A 21,186-nucleotide genomic window follows, 5' to 3' on the forward strand; every position below is an offset into this window, starting at 1 on the left:
TATAACCAAGTTGAAAATCAATCATTTCCGTGGAGTGTTTTCACGTGATAACTTGCCTAAAAAACCATATGTAAATGAATGTGGTATATTAAACTTGGACATTTCTTCAGGCGATTGGGTAGCGTTTCATAAAAATAAAGATAAAGTCATATATTTTGATAGTTTTGGCGATTTACCTCCACCAATTGAATTACAACGTTATTTTAAAAAGTTTAAAATAGTATATAACTATTCTAACTATCAAGATTTCAATTCATTCAACTGTGGACATTTATGTCTTGAATTTTTATTATGCATGAATCTGTCACATTAAGCTTGACTGGAAACACAACTTTATTATCCACGAATTATTTCCCGCCTCTTAACGTTTACGAGGATTCGGAAATAGCTTTGTTATATTTGAAAACACGAAATTTATTTCCAAACATAAATTCAACTAATAACCGACTGGAGATAGATGTAATTCCGTCATTAAATAATGTAAATAAACAAAAAACGTTTATATGTATTTTGGAAGAAGGATGTTATGAAATTGAAGATATTAACAACAAAATTAAGAAAGAGTTATATCACTTCAATAATGAATGGAGAACACAGCTAACATTTAACGTATCTATTGATCACGTCGATTTTAGAACATACATTAAATGCAATGGAAGACTAAAGTTAAATGTTCCAAACAGTATAGCATCTGTTTTTGGATTTGAAAAGAGGACCTATTGACCATTACATGAAAATCTTCGCTCGAGAAAAGCTGCTAATTTAAACACAATTAACTCTATAAAAGTAATGTGTAATATAGCACATGGGTCATTCAACAACCAACTTCAAAGTCATTCAATATATGAGTTTTTCCCTAGTGGAAGAACTGGATCGAAAGTAGTTCAGTCACCACTAAATTTGATATATTACAGATTAAACAAAACAGACATTAATTCAATAAGTTTGCAGTTAGTTGATCAAAGCAATAATCCGATCGATAACTTTAATGAGACATTGACAGTTGTTCTGCATATTAAACGCCACGAGCTTCATTATTAAATTTATATCTCAGATATTAGGATGTACGAGTCAGTCACTTTAAGTTTAACCGGGGACAAAACCATATTATCTGCAAATTATTTTCCGCCTATAAACCTTTACGAAGACTCAGAAATTGCTTTGTTATGTTTGCAGACATTTAATTCATTCCCGAATATCAACAAAGATAATAATAGACTTGCTATAGAAGTAGGTGATCATAATAATAATAATAATGATCGTATGTGGTGTTATATTAAACTGGAAGAGGGATGTTATGAAATTAAAGATATTAAGCATCGCGTTAAGGAACAAATAAATATTTATAATAATCAATTCAAAACTCAGTTAACATGTGAGATTTCGGTTGATCCTAACGATTTCAGATCAAATATAAAATGTAATGGAATACTACACTTTGAGATTGCACATAGCATAGCACCTGTATTGGGTTTTGAAAAACGAGAATATAAGCCAGATTATGAAAGACTCTTATCTACTCATAGATCGGAAAAACCTATGAATTTAAACCCAATTAATTCTATAAAAATAATGTGTAATATAGCTCAAGGATCATTCAGCAACCATCTTCAAAGTCATTCGATTTATGAGTTTTTCCCTAGTGAAACGCTAGGATCGAAAGTAGTACAGTCACCGCCAAATTTAATATATTACAAATTGAATAAAACAAATATTGATACGATAACCGTTCAGTTAGTTGATCAAGATCATAAGCCAATTAACAATTTTGGTGAGACATTGACAATTGTGTTACATATTAAACGTTACGGTTCTTGAGATGGGATTAAAATTCAATATAAACCCACTACTTCGGATCAATGCAACTAGTCATAAGAATAAAGTGCTGCCAGCAACATCAAATAAAATTAAAAAATTAACGGTGAAAAATAAAAAAATTGCAGAAATAGCAAAAATACTGCAAAACGGCAGTCAAACTCCCCACCTGGCGGTGTCCTCGGAATACGGATCGCACCAGGGCCCGGGCCCGCGGAAACGCCGCGCACGCGGACGGCGACTTTTGACGGCCGGCCGCACGCGCACGGACGCGGTCCGCGGTTTGACGCCCGGAGCCCTCGGCTGGTGCTTAACGCTACCGGAATATCAACCGCGGCCCGGCACGAACAGGCACAGGCCCACCGCGCGGCGACCGCGCCGCGCTCCGGACGAACCGACGGCGAGCCGACGACGCGACGGGACGACGGCCGACGGCCCGACGCACCCGCGTCCGGAACCGCGCGTTCCGCTCTACCGAGTAAGTGGGGAAACGATGCGAGTAGTGGTATTTCAAGGTCGACGGGGAGACGGACGGCCGAGACCGCCCGCCTGGACCCCCGACTCCCACTTATGCTACACCTCGGCATGTCTCCGAACAATAGTACGACAAGTGAGCATCCTGATGCCGTATTCTGATCCCCGGCAACAGGGAGTTCGCGGCATATAACCGAGGTTACATGCCACCCGCGTCCCCGACGCCGGCCCGATGTAGGTGTGGTCTACTCACCGAAGCTTGCGACCACCGCGGTGCCTCCGGTTGTCCGAAACTCTGTTGTCCGCGTCAGCACCGCCCGCGTCCCCGACGCACGAGTGTCCCCTCAGGACGGCCCCGCATGTGGACCGCTTCTGCCTTCTCTCTCCGCGACACTCGTCGGAACACATGCGGGGTGTGGCACTCTGGCGCGCATAGTGTCTTGTCCGTCCTGTTGACCCCTCAGGGCCGTTCCAGATAAGCTGCCTTCTTGGCAAAGTTCACCAGAGCGGCATATAGACCTCTGGATGACATTAGATCCGGCATGGAACAAGGCCAGACCAGACCTGATCTGTGCACAGCCAGTTCAAGTTGTGCTCTGTGTTCGATATGTAGTCAGCAACGAAATAGTACATGGTCCACCCCCTCATCTTCAGTACCACACGAGCATAATGGTGATTCCTGTAACTAGAAGCCGGCTAACTTCTTTTTGAAATTCCCGTGCCCTGTGATAAACTGTGCCACCTCGTGACCCATAGCAATCGGTGTCTTGAGCCTGGTTCTGACACATGGGAAACAGCCGTACGTCCACCGTCCCTTGGAAGAGTTTTCCCATCGGGTTTGCCATGCGTCCAATAGATCTTCTCTAATTTTGTTCAGCGTCGGTGATTTCATGTACTCCGGTAGAAGTTTTGCCTCCTCCTTCGCAACCATCCATCGCAATTCCAAGTCTAATGGCATTATACCCGCAATGACGTGTAATGCGTCTGTTGAGGTTGTTCTGTATGCGCTGGTCAAGCCCAGCATCACTCTTCTCTGAATGGAACACAGGCGTTTGATGGATTGAGCGTTTGCTGTGGCGTGGATCCAGAATCTGGCTCCATAGCCTATCTTGGTTAGGAAGACACCTCTATACAAAACCATGAGGTTTTCTCTCTTTATGCCCCAGCCGGCGCCCATAGTACCACGCGGCACGCACACGAGAGAACAAGGCATCTTCATTTTTGCAGAGGGCGTTAATGTGCTACTTGAAAGTTCCTTTACTATCGAGCCACAATCCCAAATATTTTACGTGCTCCACTGACGATATTCTGTCCTCCCCGAACGGAATGGTGAAGCCCGAAACCAAAGAGCCCTTCGTCACCATGGCCTGGGACTTTGCTGCTGAAAAAGAGAGACCCCACGCGCAGACCATTCGATCACTGGAACCAAAGCGAGTTCGGTGCGACGTATTATCTCGGCTCTTGTTGGTCCAGCGACGCTAATGGCGTCCTTCACGCCTTATTTTTAAATCAAGTGGGATGTACCCACCTGCAACGACGCTTAATTTTTTTTATCTTTTTTTGTTTTTATTAATTTTATACAACGTATACACTATACACTCTACAGACAACCGACAGCTTCTGCATCATTAAAGTTATTTAAGGCATACATATTTTTAGTAAAAATCAAAAATATTATTCCGTGATCGTGTGATGGTACAGAACGAAACCTGAGTAATGAACGATTGGCAAGTTCCAACTTTCCAAGGCGTGCGTGGTGAAAACATTTTTCCTGCGCGTTTGAAAACTGCGAACGTACGCTAGGTACGGTGTGTAAAATATAAATTCAGCGTTTTGAACGCTGCGTCGAAAACGTTAGGTGTGAACGGCTTTAGGCTGGATTTAGTGCTCGACTGACGGTCAGCGCTGACGTCGGTCGAGCGTAGATATATTAATGAATGCATATGAACAACTACAGTGCGCCGCTGAAAAGTTCATACGCGCGTACAGCTACGTCGCGCTGACGAGGACCGTCGGTCGAGCTCGTCCGTCACGCGTACGTCGGTCGACCGACGGGCCATATCGGTAAATGTTGGCATTTAGTTTGACGCTGATCGAGCGACCGACGGTGAGCCCGTACTCAAGTTTTTTAATTTGTATTATATAATTATAATTTTTAATATGAACATCGATACCGAACGTGTCATTTCTGAGGTGCGTCGTAATCCACCATTGTGGGACCTCTCTTGTAATGAATATAAAGAACGTGATGCCAAAATAAAAGCTTGGCAAGAAGTCTGTCAAGCAGTTGTACAAAATTACGACGATATGCCTGATAACGAGAAAAAAGTTATAGGTAAGTAAATTAAAATTGTTGATTAAAATGTATTCTAATGGAACACCTTGCCTACTTAAAAATAAAAACATATTAAGTCCTCACATGGTAATACCATTTGTGACAAAAAAAAATTCTATTAATAACCAGATAAATAATAACTCATTATCAAAATGTTCGTGGTTCAAACTCCGAATTAGGTTTCTATAACTGGAGGTATACTTAGTATTATAGTAGTGGTGGTGGGATTACGGTTTGTTTATCATCTACAATTATAAATATTTAATTTAATGATTTGTAATATTAAATTTATATTAATATTTATAGGTATTATTACGGTTTAAAAATAGTTACAATTATATATTAGTGTGTATTATTATAGTTTAAACCACAGATCTCTTTGCCTTACTGTTCGAACTTGTCGCTATTATTACGCCGTGCGGCAACCGGTCCGCGAGACAGCGCATCGCGCGGTCATTGACCTCGGCAAAGTCGCCGCCGTCAACACCAGTCGTTCCTACGCTCTCGTTTGAGCGGTCCGTGCGTCAGGCCATTCACTTTTATCGCCCTGTCTCCGCAATCGTCTCGTGCGTGGGTGTTTGGTGCTTGGACTTAGTCAGAGTTATCCTGTCCCCTTTTCTTCTGTTCGTGCCGTCATTCAGCCCGCAGTTATTGGTTATTGTCGACGTGCTGTATTCCGCATCGCGACTGGCGATCTCGACGTTTCGTGTTGGTTGCGTAACGCCGCCTTCGATATCGTGATTACGTAACGTTACACCTTACGTAATCCGATCACCCGCCGTGTTCGAGTGCCGCCGCTTCGTCCAGTATCAACACCGCCGTATCAGCTGCTGCCGCTATCAACACCGCCGATACTGACCGTCCCGACCGTGGCGTCTGTGCCGATCGGTATTTATGATATCTATACCTACGTAGTATCAATGTTATTATCATTTGTTATTATTATGTACTGTTGTTGTTATTGTTGTCACTCTGCGTGTTGTGGTCCCGTGGATACGTCCGCGTAAATGCCACTTTGTTGACAGCATCAATATAATATTATTATTTATCTTATACAACCGCTTGTCATTGTTACGACCTCCATCTCAATTCCGTGAACACCACATTTTATAATTATAGTTGTCCGGCCAAATGCTCGATAATAGCCGGTAACGAACACTTACAAAGCATATAATCACTTATTAAATTATACATGACAAATATAAATAAATAAAAAAACAACATAATTCTATTACTTATAATATATTTATATAAGTAAATTAAAGTTAAAATATACTAGCATCTTGCCACGGCACACTTCCACTAGGAGAAACGAAATAGTTGGCAAATTTATCCCTGATCATATCGCCGGATCTTGTAATATTACCGTTCATATTTAGATTAAGTTCTGGAAATCCCTCAACAGTTAGTGTGTCTTCTACTCTGTAACCATCTCTTTTTCTAATGTAGTTATGCAAAACGCAACAAGCCTTTACGATTTTCATTGTATTTGGCAAAGAAGTATTCATTGGTCTATGAAATATATTAAATTTATTACTCATTATTCCAAATGTAGACTCAATATACCTTCTAGCACGGCTCATTCTATAGTTAAATATCTTCTTTTTTGTTGTCAGATTAGTTCGTGCGTAAGATCTTAAAACTTTGTTCGATATACCGAATGCAGAATCGCCGATTATCATGTATGGAAGTGGTTCTGTAGTATTAGGTAGTGGTTTTGGTGGAGGTAACATTATGTCTTCGTTATTTATTTTCGTAAATAAAATGCTTCCCTTAAAAATAGTCGAGTCTGAGTCTGTTCCACATGAACCTACATTTATGTAGGTGAACTGATAATCGGAATCGCACATGGCCAATAGAACAATAGAATAATACTTTTTATAGTTTGAAAACAAACTTCCACTGTGTTCAGGACAGATTATTCGTACATGCTTCCCGTCAATACTGCCGATGCAGTTAGGGAAGTTTGCTACATTCTCGAAGCCGGCAGCTATCTTTAGCCATCCTTCCTGTGTATTCGGCATCGATAGGCATTCTTCATGAAATAGGTCCCAAATATTTGTACACACTTCTTTTATGATTCCACCGATCGTTGCCGTACCTAGACGGTAACTAAAATAAAGATCAGTATATCTTTGTCCAGTTACAAGGTATCTGAAATAAAAATTTAAAAATTAAATAATTTTACAGAAAGGAATGTACAACAGCGGTGGAAGACGGCACAGGACGCTTACGTTAGATGCAAAGTATTATTAAAAAATACTAAGTCTGGGTCTGCAGGTGGAAACAAAACGAAGAAATATGTATACTTTGACTGTATGCAGTTTCTAGATAAAAAACATATAGTAGATACTGAGGATTCAATTATTGTGGAAAGTCAGAACACAATTAATGAATCCCAACCAAATAGTAAAATAGTAACAAATGACGACGCTCTAAATTCAACTCTACCTACAACATCTGAAGGCTCTAACTTTTGCAAGCCAAAACAAACTGAAACTGCTACTGCTGAACGGAAAAATGTGCAAGCAAGGCGTAAAAGAATTCGAGATGAAGACAGAGACTTTGATAGAGAAATGATGAACATGTTTAAAGAAAATACAAAACTCATGCAAAACGATGACATGTCATTTTTTTGTTCGCTTTTGCCGATTATGAACACTTTTTCTAATCATCAAAAATTACTTTTCCGTTCAGCAGTTCAACAAAAAGCAATTGAAATTTCCAGCGGCTCTAGTGAAGTCCGACCCTCAACATCACAAACTTTTTTTTCAACTTCGGAATCACAACATTCCGATACTTCTACATCATATACAACAGAAGAATCCAGAAGAACACCACAACAGTTTGAGGAACTAGATGATGATCCATCGGGTACAACATATGCTTTGGAAGATTTTCTTACTTTACAGAAATTGTAATACAAATATAACTTGTAATACATTTTGATTACATGCATTAAAATATTGAAGTATAATAATGTCTTTTTAATATTAATTTTAAGTTAATCATTTTTTTAGATTCTTAGTAAAATAAAGATCGTATTAATTTTTAGCACAAAGTATTTAACTTGTGCGCGATTTTTTTTATAGCTATTGTAAGCAAAACTTATGAAGAACCTTGTACTACATTTTCGATTCTTAGCTATGAATACAAAAATATCTATACATTTTGAAGTACAAAATAATTTGCAAATATTCGTGTTTTTAAAAACTTTAACTTTAAGCATTTTGAGGGTTTTTTTCGATACATAATAAAATTTTCAAAATATATTGACTAGTTTTGAGATTTATTAATTAATAAAAATAAAACAATACAATTAGATAAGTACTTACCTTATAGTCACAGACAACCTTTCTGCTGGTGACACTGGGATACGAAAAGTGTTCTGATGCTTCAAAGAATCTTCTAGTTTTGCAAGCAGCTCATCAAAACTTTTAATAGACGTTCGGAAGTAATCAAAAAATTTTGACTCGTGTTCCCGTAATTTTGAAAACAGCGTACAGAATTCACCTTCAATTGGCCGGTCTACAATAACTGGGTGGACATGATATCTCCTACGTCTTTTTTTATTTTGTCCTAATTGTTTGCGTAAATAATACGCACATATCATAGAATTTACTAGGTATGGATTCATCTTTCCAAAAGTTAAAGTTGAAGTTTTTAAAAAAATTGATTAATAACGAAATAACATACACAATATGACCGATATAGTTGCCGATCAGCTATGCACTAAACGCTTTGTCACGACCGATGATCAGCGCGTACCGTCAGTGCCGACGGTACGCGCTGACCGTCGGTCGAGCACTAAATCCAGCCTTATAGTTGAAATACTCTGCCCCCCTGCTGTAACCATCATCAATAAGTCGAACACTCCATAACTATATCAGTATAAATGTATAATGCATATTGCATATTATACACAAATTATATCATTCGGAATTAGAAACCCTTCCACCCAAAAAAAATTGAAAATAAATTATATATAATAATATGATATCATTGGCATACTTGCAGGAATTTTCAAGTGTGGGGTGGATAATAATTTCTAGGGACATATTATATTATAGGAGGGCTATAATGGCGCACTTAAAAAACGGGAACGTAAAAAAACGGCAATGCTGCAATTATTAAAAAAAATAAAAATAACATCAGAATGATGAAAAAATATTTCTAAAATAATTTACTTAAATATTTTAGTTGTGAACTATTAGAAAATCTTTCTAAAATAAATTACTAAAAATATTTCTAAGATAAACTATTTAAAATATTTCCATTGAAGCGTTTAGAAAATATTTTTAAAATAAATTTGTCAGAATATTTTCGTGTTTATGATGAGAGAATATTTTTAAAATATAATCATCACCTAAATGCTGTGTGGGTAATTAGTATTAGTGTATTAGTGTATTACTATTACAGTATTACATTACACATTTACACCACGGCCACTCGCCACTCTCCATTCGCGCGACCGTTCTCTCTTTAGTTTACTCTCGTTTAGTCTTTAGTATTTTCTAACTTAACCAGCATTCGGTCTTCGACGAGTTCTACCTTTGCGGCTTTGCTTAAGTGGTTCAAATTTTCAATTGTGACAATACAAGATTATAAGAATAAGATTATTAATTAAGATGTGTTCAGCTGTGTGGAATGCTTTCACTAAGTCCGAGTGTGGAACTCGGGCAACTTGTGACATATGTTTCAAAGGCTATTCAAATTCAGGAAATACGACAAATTTATGGAATCATTTAAGTAGTACTCACAAAGCTGAATACCACGAACTAAGAAATTCAAAGAAAAAAGATCAAAGCAATACTATGATCCCGGAAAACGATACACTTGAGTTAGTAATTATTTATTATAGAATTTTACTATTTCTAAATTTAATTTACATAATATTTTAATTACATATTAATGAATAAATGAATAATGATTACAAATTGTCAACGTTTTTTACTTGACACTGGATCGTTTTATAAATTTATAGTTTTGGTAGGTAGGTGGCGTAGAATGTAGATCGTTGGTAGATATTTATTTCTGTATTATATAGTACATACTACATACTATTATAATTATAATTTGTAACTTATTATAAATAATTAGGTGGGTACTCAGATTTTAATTATTTTTTTTTAGTTTTACAAAACAATTTACAATCTGTTACTAACTAGAAGTTAGAAGTTAGAAAAATAAATAAATTTTATGGATAAATTAACGGTTTGGAAAAAAAATATGGATCAAAAAAGTCTTCCAATTAAGGCACTTTGTCAGTTCAGATTTTAATATATATATATTTTTTTGAACTTTTTAAACAGAATATTGTAACTATATAAATTATCCCTTAAGGTAGTGTAAAACTACATATATAATTATTATTTACATAGGTACTGGCGTACTGATGTAGCAATGTACAATATTATTTTAGGGATTATAAAATGTTCAACTTTTATTGCTAAAGATTGAAAATTTCAAAGTTCCATGTAAATAGGTTATATCTGGTTATATCTTATTCTTATATATAACATACAAATTATTTTATTCACAATAATATCTAAAAACTATACTTTGTAATATCATAAGTAGGCTGACAGCTGACTGACCGTCTTAGCTCAGAATCGTTTATCTTATATAATGATTAAATTATATTATAACATTTATATCATTGGATTCAAATTTAACATAATCCATTACAGTTACTTGTAAGTTGTAACCTACTGTACAACAGAGCGACACCGCCGACACCCACTTACCCACCTTTTTTTTAAATTTAATTAAAAAAATTTTATATTACTATATAATTTTAATGATTTTTTTTATTTCATAGTTAAATATTACATTAAAAAAATAATAATACACCTATTAAATATATTTAGTAGTAATAGTTAACACTTATACAGTAATACTATAGTACTGATTACTATTAGTACTTATAAAAACAGTATGTGAATTAGTGGATTTACCTAAAATTACAAAATTTTCTAAAAGCAACACAATCATTATATAGCCATATAGGTAATCTGGTAATATATGCAATATGTATATTGTATCATATTTTATTATAATATTATTAAAATAAGTATAAATCATATATGTATAATAATTTTAGGATAATAAGTTTTCAAAGTAATTAAGTTTGAACAATTTGCATTATTATTTTTAGATTAACATCATCACAAGATACATTACAATTAACTGATTCGTCGCCTCCTCAGAAGTACCATATAATAGTAACTGTCAAATTAATGTGACCAAGAAGCCTAAATTTGAACCTAAACAATCATTTATGAAGTCCTTCACTTTAACTCCAAATTCAAAACTGAAATTTGATAAAGTTCTGGCATATTTCATTTCTGTTGATATGATGCCTTATAATTTGGTAGACAAAGAAGGATTTAAACTATTTGTTAACGCTTTAAATCCTAGTTATCGACTGCCTAGCCGAACCACATTGTCTAATAGAAAAATTCCAGATCTATTCAAAGAAACTAAAATGAAAGTGGAAAGCATTTTATCTAGTACAACATTTTTATCTTTGACAACTGATTGCTGGACATCTGTAGCACAAAAACCATTTATAGCTTTAACTGGACATTTTATGGATAAAAGTATGAATTTAGGTAAAAAATTATAATTCAATTCAATGTAATATAAAATAACATATTAATAATTATAATAATAATAAATACATTTTATAGAAACAATATGCCTTGGGTGTCGAGAAATGTCAGACAATCATACAGGAGAAAATTTGGCAGATGCTATACAGCTAATCTTACTAGAGTATGATCGAGAAATAAATGTTGGTATTGGAGCGATAACAACTGATAATGGGGCTAATGTATTAAAAGCAGTAAATAATGTATCAATTTCACATGTTTCTTGTTTTGGACATAGCTATAATATAGCTATAAAAAGAGTTTTCAACTTAGATCAGGTTAAAACTGCTGTTAATAAAGTTAAGGCAATTCAGAACATTTTTGGTTATAGTTGGACGGCCATTAGAGAATTGTCCATTGAGCAACGACGCTATGGGTTACCAACTGTGAAATTTCCAACATATTCAAAAACAAGGTGGTGGTCATTGTTAGACCTAATAGAAATAGCCATATCTCAAGAATTAGCATTAGCATCATTTCTAAGAAGTTATAAAAATGGCATTCACAAAGACAAAATGTATAATGAAGAAGAAATGATTGTCTTAAAAACATTATTACATGTTTTACAGCCTATTCGACAAATTTCAGACAATCTTGCAGGTGAAACATTTGTAACAGCATCAGCAATTATACCAGTCATAAAAATTGTAGAAAATAAACTAACAGAAACCGCAACCAATGATAATGAAATTAATATTGATCAAACATTGAAAAAAACAGTTCTTCAAACAATAGTTGATTTGCTTCATGTTCGTTACAATAATGATATTTTAAAAATTTGTACAGTGCTTGATCCTAGATTTAAGTTTGTCGTGATTTCTTTGTAAACTCATGATGCAGAAACCTCAGCAATAAAAACTCTTATTAAAGAAGAATGTATTGAAGCTTGGGAATATTGGATAAAAACTTCAAATAATACATTAATTATTGATTCCGAACCACGAACAAAAAAACAAAATGTAGGATTGACCGCAATATTTGATACATTTAATCAAACACAATCAAATGATAGAGTATGTATTTTTTGTAATTTAATTTTTATAATTTTAAAATCAAAGTATTGCAGTAGGTAATGTATTAATACTAATACAATTTATATCATGTTATAGGAAATTTCATTATCTGATGGAATTGATAAAGAGATTGACGCTTATTTTCAAGTTCCGAAAATACCATGCAATAATCAAAGCTCTTCAACATGGTGGTTTTCAAATGGAAGTATGTTTCCAAAGCTTCAAATTATGGCTAGAAAATACTTGTGTATACAAGCTACAAGTGTGCCCAGTGAACGAGTCTTCAGTAGAGCTGGAAATATTGTTACGGATCATAGAGCATCATTAAGTGATGAACACTGCTCACAACTTATATTTTTATCTATGAACAAGAAGTTCGTACTCAAACCGTTTCCTTAAAAATTGTATACATATTACATCTTATAAAAATATAATACAAAGAAGTTTCTTGTAATCTTGTATTCTTGTCTGTCTAGAATAAATCTTAATAATCTTATGTCCTTGAAACATAGAAAGCTAACTTACGCCTTAATTAAAAAATGTACTTTTTTAATATTGGTACAAGAACAATTTGTGGAAGTATTAATTACACAAAACCTGAAGAATCTTTATGGATGCTTAGAATGCTTAGATTACATTTTAATCATAAAAAATATTTTGAACAATAAAGATTATATAGTTAGTTTTATTTAAGTTCAGCTCTAGATAATTATTATTGAACCATTATCATACAATTTTAAATATTTTACTAGCTTAAGATTTTAGAATATAGTGTTCGGTTGGAATACCATGATTTATTTTCAAAATATATGCACTATAAGACATAAGTATCAATAATTTTAAGTTGTAAACTTCTAAATGTTTGCAACCTATCAGTAGGCCAGTATAGTAAGTCGACAAGATCTAATAAAAATAATAAAATCATATTCTTTACAATGTATTTTTGCAAAATTTAGTTTTTTAAGTAGTAACTCTTGATTAATATTTAATAGTGCTAACTGCTAATACTTTCAAAAGGATTTATAGTTTTATTTTTATGTCATAAATCTATTAATCAAATCAGGATATTTTAGAACTTTATATTCGGTTATGACTCAAGACTTAATAAAATTGCACTGTTAACTTATTAATAAATTAATTACTTAATTACTTCTTGATTAAATTATAAATTGATTGTTACAAATAATCGATTAATCGTTAATTAAATTAATCGATTAATCGGTTAATCGCGATTCTGATTAATCGGTTGATTAATCATTTTTCAATTAATCGATTTTTTCAATTAATTGTGCATGATCATAATCGATTCCCCCCAAAAATAATCGAACAGCCCTAGTGTAGAGGCTGTTCCTGACTCATGGGCGTTCAAAGGACGATGTGCTTGGCCCAAAAACGCAAGAATGGTTAAAAAATTAATTGAAAAACAAATTAAACCAAATAAAAGCGATTTCAGTATTATTCATTACACTCATATATATCCCAAATATTATAGTATAATTTGTAACCATAATAATATATGCGGTGCTATAAGTTATAAATAAAATTAAAAATCTTTATTAATTATAAGTATAAAAAAGTAAAAACATCCAATAAAATAAATGTTTATATATTTGTTTGAGGCATACTACTATAATGGTTTTCCTATTGAATATTGTCTAGCTCCAAGACATCATTCGTGGATACTTTGTGGAGCAAGGGCGCATTCTAGAGTAATTTATAATAAGTAGTATAACAGTAATATGCATTCATAATAACAAGTATTTATTTAACATTATAGTAAATTATAAAATGCGAGACTATTTAATTCAATTTAATTATTGAAATAGTATTATATTAAAATACGAGAACATAAAATATTTTATAAAATTAAACTTTTAATAGTTATAAAATATTTTTAGCATAATATTTTGACAAAGTGATCATAATTTTCCAGTACCTAAGAAATAAGATTTTTATAACAATAAATTTCAATTATTCTTACAATGTTATTTTTGGTATCCGGACAATTTCCCCCCGGACATTTTCCCACCGATTGTTTTTGGCGTAGTAGGACATTTTCCCCCCAATATATTTTCGATTATTTTTTGTTTAATAAAATAATATTTTTATATTAAATAATATTATTTCCTCCTTATTTATACGTAATGCTATAAAGAAAAACACAGGTAGAACAAATAATATAAGTGAAGGTTTCAATAATAAATTTAAAACTTTGGTAAGAACTCAGCATCCAAATATTTGGATGTTCATTGAAGCACTACAAAAGTTAAATTCAATGGCAGTTAATTAATTATTAAAAATTAAAACAGGTACGGTTTTTTACAAAATAAAATAAATATGAAAGACGATTATAAAATATGTGCTTAGATATAAAAAAGAATCAGAAATTAAATGTTTTTTACAAAATATATCATTTTTATGTCGAAATTTTTAGACTATTATACTTATATAATTTTTTTTACGTTTTATTATTTAATTTTTATTATGTTTATGAAAAAAAAAATCTAATTTATAGTATAATGTATAAAGTTAATTATAGTATAATTGATTATATTTATTAAAAAAAAAATAATTTTTTAATTAAATAATAAATAATATTATGTTATTCAATAATAAACTTTAAAAAAAAAATGGGGGAAAATGTCCGCATCGAAAATATATTGGGAGGAAAATGTCCTACTACGCCAAAAACAGTCAGGGGGAAATTGTCCGCCATTCGTTATTTTTAACATTACTATAATGTTATCATGTAATGTTTATAGAACCTGAAAAAGTTGACCAAAAAATTTTTGCTAATAATGTTATGATAACATTAAATAATTTTCTGTTAATCTGAAATTAATATTATAATCACTTTTTTGTTAATTTAATAATATTAAAATCGTGTTAGAATAACATTATTTTGTTGTCTGGGAATATCAAATTTATGAATAATATTAAAATAAAAAATTAATTTTAATATATTTAAATTACCATCAAAATTATATTAAAAAATAATAATTTTAAGATATTTCTAAAATAACATCAAATTAATTTAAGATAAATATCATTAAATAATAGTTTGAAAAATAACAATTTAAAAATGATTCTTTTAAAACAACAAATTTATATAAAATAAATAATATTAATTTATGGTTAAAGGGTAGTATTATTAAAATGTATCAAAAAAATGTTCATATGACATTTAAAACAAAATCATAAATTAACATCATAATTGTATCATTCATGTATCGTCAGACTAGTGACTAGTGGCCAAGTAACAATATATAATTATTAAAATAACATAATTTTAATCAGAATATGATGAAATCCTAATAATTATAAAATCATATTAACAAATTAATAGTTTTTGATGTCATTAAAATATTTTTTTGCTATCTGGGATATCAGCATATAATATGATGTTAAGGTACGCACAGACCAAGCAACATTTTGTTGGCAACGTGTTGTCAACATGTATCTCAGCAACTGGTTAAAAGTTGATGGATACTCGTCAATGTTGGGCGGCATGACATCAAAGAAATTTGTTGCGTGTTGCTTGTCTCTGAGTTTTCCAATCGAAATGGAAAACATCGCTCATTATGGGCGATTTTGTCAACAATTACTGTCATTTTATATTGATTTGTACACACGTTTACATATCGTTTAGTTGTTTAGTTGTACTTTTTAATTTTTTGCATTATGTTGTGGTCAAAAGAGCTCGTTATAGAACTGATTGAAATGCTGAAAGCTGCCCCTGCCTTGTGGGACATACAATCCAAAGAATATCGGGATAGAAACTTGAAATTTGATGAAACGTCCAAAATAGCATCGCACTTCAAAACAAATGTGGATGAAGTATCAAGGAAAATTAAATCCCTAAAAACTTAGTTTAGCCGGGAACGGAAGAAAATTGGAGAAAAAAGTAAAAGTGGAGCTGCTACAATTTCGGAAGATAATATATGGTTTGGGTATAATATGATGAAGTTTCTGGTGGAAAATAACATTTCTAGGGGCAGTCGCAGTACAATTGAGGTAGGTATCTAGTTGTTAAAAAATGGTAAAGTAGAAGTTTAAAATTGAATTTATTTTAATGACTTACTAAATCAATAAATAATATTTATATTTTAATTTATTTATTTATAATAAATGAACTAAATTGTATTATTGTAAACTTAAAAATTATTGCCATAAAAAATGTCTATATTGCGTATTGTTGTCGATGTCGTAATCGTAATATTGAGACATAACTATAAATAACTTTAAATAATTATAAACCTACAAGCAACCATTTGTGGTTTGTTCATATAATTGTGGTCATACGACGGCTGTTATTCTTATCGCACAATCATTATATACACCCATCGTGATATTAATACAAATAAAATAAGAAATAACACTAATATAAAAAGAATTTATAATAAACATTATGAAATATTTTTATTGTTAGCAAAATCATTTTTTAAACAACAAAGACTATATTTTTTACCTTATAGTGTTAAATTTTAAAATTAATTAGACGATGAAATAAGATTAACAAAATAATAAAAAACTATATTTGATTAAATTGACAATGTAATAAGAAACCATTAACTACAATAATAATCATAGTTCAGAAAATTTATGCAAATCTTTCTTGCCATGGTACTTTTCCTTCTTCTGAAATAAAAAATTTGGCGAATTCTTTTCTGATTTCTTTAGCTTCTTGAGAAGCATTTCTTGGGATGCGCTGTAAATCAAGTAAACTTCCCTTAGTTTCTGCTCTCCATGATCCAGGTGTTATTGAACCAGTATCTAAATCTTCACTATCAAATGTGGCAGGTGGTGTGTACATCCGTACTGACTATGCATTTCGTCTTAAAAAGTTATGTAGAGAAATGCAATCAAGTACTACATTTTAAACTTTCTTAGGGTGTAATGGAATAGGCTTTCTAAATACTCGGAAAACTGTCGCCAGCAAACCAAACACATTCTCAATAATCCGTCGAGCTCTACTTAATCGATAGTTAAACGCTCTTTCTTGGGAATCTTTTGGATATGGACCTGGGAAGGGCTTCATAAGGTTTGTGTTTAATGAAAATGCATCATCTGCTACCAATACAAAAGGAGTAACTTGGCTTTGAATTTTGTCTGATAAGCATGTCGGTTTTGGAAGTTTTAACTCAATGTTTATAAGTTTATTATAAAATGTTGTATTTTTGCAAAAACACCGTCAGAAATTCTGCCCTGGCATCCCACATCGGCATAAATAATACGATAGTCAGCATCTGCTATAGCCATCAACACAATACTAAATGTGCCATGATAATTATAATATACACTTTCGCTGTTCTCTGGTGCTTCTATCTGTACATGTTTCCCATCGAGTGCACCAATGCAATGAGGGAAATTCCATTTTAAGCAAAATCCATTTGCTACTTCACGCCAACCTTCTTCCGACCGTGGTATCTGCAAAATTAATAATATTATTATACATATATATACGCATATATGCAATATAGTATCCAGTTTTTAATTTTTAGAAACAGCCAAATTAAAAATTCAATTTTGTTAAAAACCTGGTTTTGCGTAAAAATTCCCGTTTTTCAATATATTTTTGTTTTTTCACGAAGCATTTCAAAACTACTGGACATTTTTTACTCTTGCCCCCCCCCCCCCCGCCAAGTAAAATATAAATTCAATTTGCTACCCGAAACCACCCTTAATTTTTAAGATTGAAGAACGATATAATATATATATACAGCGTGATTGATTTATCATAAAACACTCTTTATTTAAAAAAGTATTGACTTTTTTCAAAATATTTTTTTACATAGTTTCAAGTTGTGGAGTTTGAACTTCTTCACAGTGTTCGTTGGATGAAACACTTCAGTCATCATCATCGTAGTTTTCAGTCTCTTTTTCTGTGTTTTCCTATTAAACATGAATTGTGTTAATATTAGATTCTAAGCGTAAAGATGGATTTATGTTTATTAATGGTTAGGTATATAAATATTTTTTTACATGGTTTCAAGTTGTTAAACAACCAACGTTTTTATTAAAAAAATATTTTTTTAAATATTTTTTATCCTTATCATTTTTTATGTTTTTTACTTTTTTGAATGACAAAATAGAGTTTTAATTTCATATTTCAAAGCAGAATATTTTTCTAAGTATTTTGATACATAGAAATCGAATTTGGGGCTACTAGTTTATGAGTTATAAGTATTTAAAGTTTTGACAAGCGGAGTGGTGGACAAACATTTTGCGGGGTAACCCCGTACCACTCCACTCTGCCAATCTAAACTTTAAATACTTATAACTCATAAACTAGTAGCCCCAAATTCGATTTCTATGTATCAAAATACTTAGAAAAATATTCTGCTTTGATATATGAAATTAAAACTCTATTTTGTCATTCAAAAAAGTAAAAAACATAAAAAATGATAAGGATAAAAAATATTTAAAAATATAATTTTTTAATAAAAACGTCGGTTGTTTAACAACTTGAAACCATGTAAAAAAAATATTTATTTACCTAACCATTAATAAACATAAATCCATCTTTACGCTTAGAATCTAATATTAACACAATTCATGTTTAATAGGAAAACACAGAAGAAGAGACTGAAAACTACGATGATGATGACTTAAGTGTTTCATCCAACGAACTCTGTGAAGAAGTTCAATCTCCACATGAAAGTTATCCTTGCATAGCCAATACATCAACATCTTCGCCTATAAGACGAGCTTCATCAGAGGTAAAAAATAAATTAAAAAGAAAAACAAATAATGATGTCAGAGTGGATGAAGCCTATAAATTCATGCGAAGTGTATAAGAAAATATGAACGTAAAAGATGATTTTTCAGTTTATGGGGAAAACGTAGCCAGCAGAATTCGCGGTGCGAATCAAAATGTATGAGCTATATCTATTGCCAAAAATCGCATAGATAATATACTTTTCCAGTTAGAAATGGGTGCTTTTTCGGTATCTGAAGAGGAAACATATGGTGCAAGACAACATTTGTATCAATTTCCATATAATATCAATAACAGATACTATCCAGAAATTAATACTTCGCTAGCAACACCTACGCATTCTTCAGATTATCAGATATCAGTGTGTACAACATCCTCATCTTCCTACCCGTCACCGTCATCTGTGCAAAGTCAGCCAATGCATTCTTCCCATACATTACAACAGCCCTTATCTCCCTACCCGTCACCGTCATCTGTGCAAAGTCAGTCAATGCATTCTTCCCATACACTACAACAGCAAAATCAGTCAACACCAATGCAGTATCAACCGCAAACTCAGATAATTTGGCAACCACCAGAATCTCAACAGCCTCAATCACAAATTGCTTTTCCACAACGAAGTAGTGACATTGCAGAACTTAATGAATATCATGTCCGCAGAGCCAGTTCTAGATGAAATAATATTAGTAAAGATTCTACTTTTAAGTAGTATAGGTACATATATTTTTTTCAAGAAATTAATTTGTTTGGTTTTTCTTTTTTCTAAATAAACAATAACTATGTAAAAACATGTATTACTTTTTTAATTATTTTAATTATTATTATTATTAGTTTCTAATTATCTACATACTTGACAATATCCTTTTAGAACTTCGAAGATTGCTTCGCATACTTCAGGTACAATTGTAGAAATTGATTGCTTCGATATCTTAAACAGGTACATAAGACTAGTAAACGAATCTCCTGTGGCTAAATATCGCAAAGTAACCGCTAATCTTATTGATGGCGGAATAGCGGAACGGTAGTTTGTATTTTTTTCGAGATCTTAGGAGCTACCAAACGATAGTCTAACGAAATTGCGGAATGAACTGCCGTCGTTTAAAAGTAATTCAGACATTAAGTTGTCACCATAGCTTATTCCATTTTTTTAAAATTTTCTCTGTCACCATCTTCTTTTTCTTACTTTACCATGAGTAGCTATGATGATGAATGCAGCAGTTGTCAGATCCATTTGGTATTTGTTTAAAGTAAAGTATTTATTTTTTAAATATTTATATATTTTAACTTCCACTTTCACTTTAAACTACAACTACAACAGACGGATGTGGACTGTTGACGCGCAACTATTTGGTTTGAACGCGCCACACTGTTGACAACGTGTATCTAGATACATGTATCTGAATCCGACAAATTTGTTGCCAATATTCGGCAACGTGTTGCCAACAAAATGTTGCTTGGTCTGTACGTACCTTAACGCACGCAAAATAATTTAATAAAAATTAAGACGTTATCAGACGTAATATAAAGACTAATGACTACCGCCTGGCCTCCCGTATAGTGTGTTGGACGACGACGCTCCGTGTCACAATCAAAATCGTGTGTCAGCGGATTCCACGGTCTCGACGTCGTATAACACACTATTCCTGATGGTCTTAAAAAATATCATGTAAAATAATATTATATTATAATATTATTCAGGGTTTATAACAATGGTGAGCCCGTGTTTCGCCAGTGCGATTGTGTTCGTTGAAGTTGTTGTACCTACGTGTTTTTGTCGCAATTACCCGTTGTCCATTCTTTTTTCTCTCGTAAACGTTCGTCGATATTTAACATCGTCGTCAGGTTACTGTAAATTGTCACTGTACAGCTTGGTATCATGTTGGAAACTGAGAGAGAAATGAGTATCCGAGAACGTTTTATTAAGAACCTTATAAAATCGGTGGAAGGATAAAAAGACAATCATTATGATGTCATTACAAAACACGCTTATTATTCGCTTCTACAAGAGGTCGAGGAAGTGATATCGACAACTAAAAAAGCCCTGCTCAATATGGAAGGAGTAGATGGTTCAATGTTTTGAAATTTGGCGATACAAAAAAGTTGGTAACCCGTAGAGAGCTAGTTAAATATTATTTGCCGATGGAAGACATTTTTTATGTCATTGTTACATATCGTTGT

General features: G+C 32.7%; 1 protein-coding gene and 2 pseudogenes across 1 annotated transcript; all 3 read left to right on the top strand.

Annotated features, from left to right (window-relative positions):
- Nucleotides 1-291: 291 nt before the first annotated feature.
- Nucleotides 292-1,041, top strand: LOC149054544 (uncharacterized; annotated as a pseudogene).
- Nucleotides 1,042-4,449: 3,408 nt separating this feature from the next.
- On the top strand, nt 4,450-7,545 carry LOC149054545 (uncharacterized). Its single transcript, XM_089230224.1, has 2 exons — nt 4,450-4,624; nt 6,815-7,545. The coding sequence occupies exons 1-2, from the start codon at nt 4,450-4,452 to the stop codon at nt 7,543-7,545; spliced, it is 906 nt and encodes a 301-aa protein (XP_089086350.1).
- Nucleotides 7,546-9,252: 1,707 nt separating this feature from the next.
- On the top strand, nt 9,253-12,689 carry LOC149054546 (E3 SUMO-protein ligase ZBED1-like; annotated as a pseudogene).
- Nucleotides 12,690-21,186: the final 8,497 nt, after the last annotated feature.

The sequence above is a fragment of the Diuraphis noxia genome, unplaced genomic scaffold (genome assembly GCF_037042655.1).
Source record: "Diuraphis noxia isolate RWA-SAM2 unplaced genomic scaffold, SU_Dnox_SAM2 contig0006, whole genome shotgun sequence".
In the NCBI taxonomy this organism is placed as follows: domain Eukaryota; kingdom Metazoa; phylum Arthropoda; class Insecta; order Hemiptera; family Aphididae; genus Diuraphis; species Diuraphis noxia.

Excerpts from the sequence above, each read along its gene's own strand:
- LOC149054545 (XM_089230224.1), top strand. The coding sequence starts at position 4,450 with ATGAACATCGATACCGAACGTGTCATTTCTGAGGTGCGTCGTAATCCA. Across the intron at positions 4,625-6,814 it reads TAACGAGAAAAAAGTTATAG|AAAGGAATGTACAACAGCGG; the intron begins GTAAGTAAATTA and ends ATAATTTTACAG.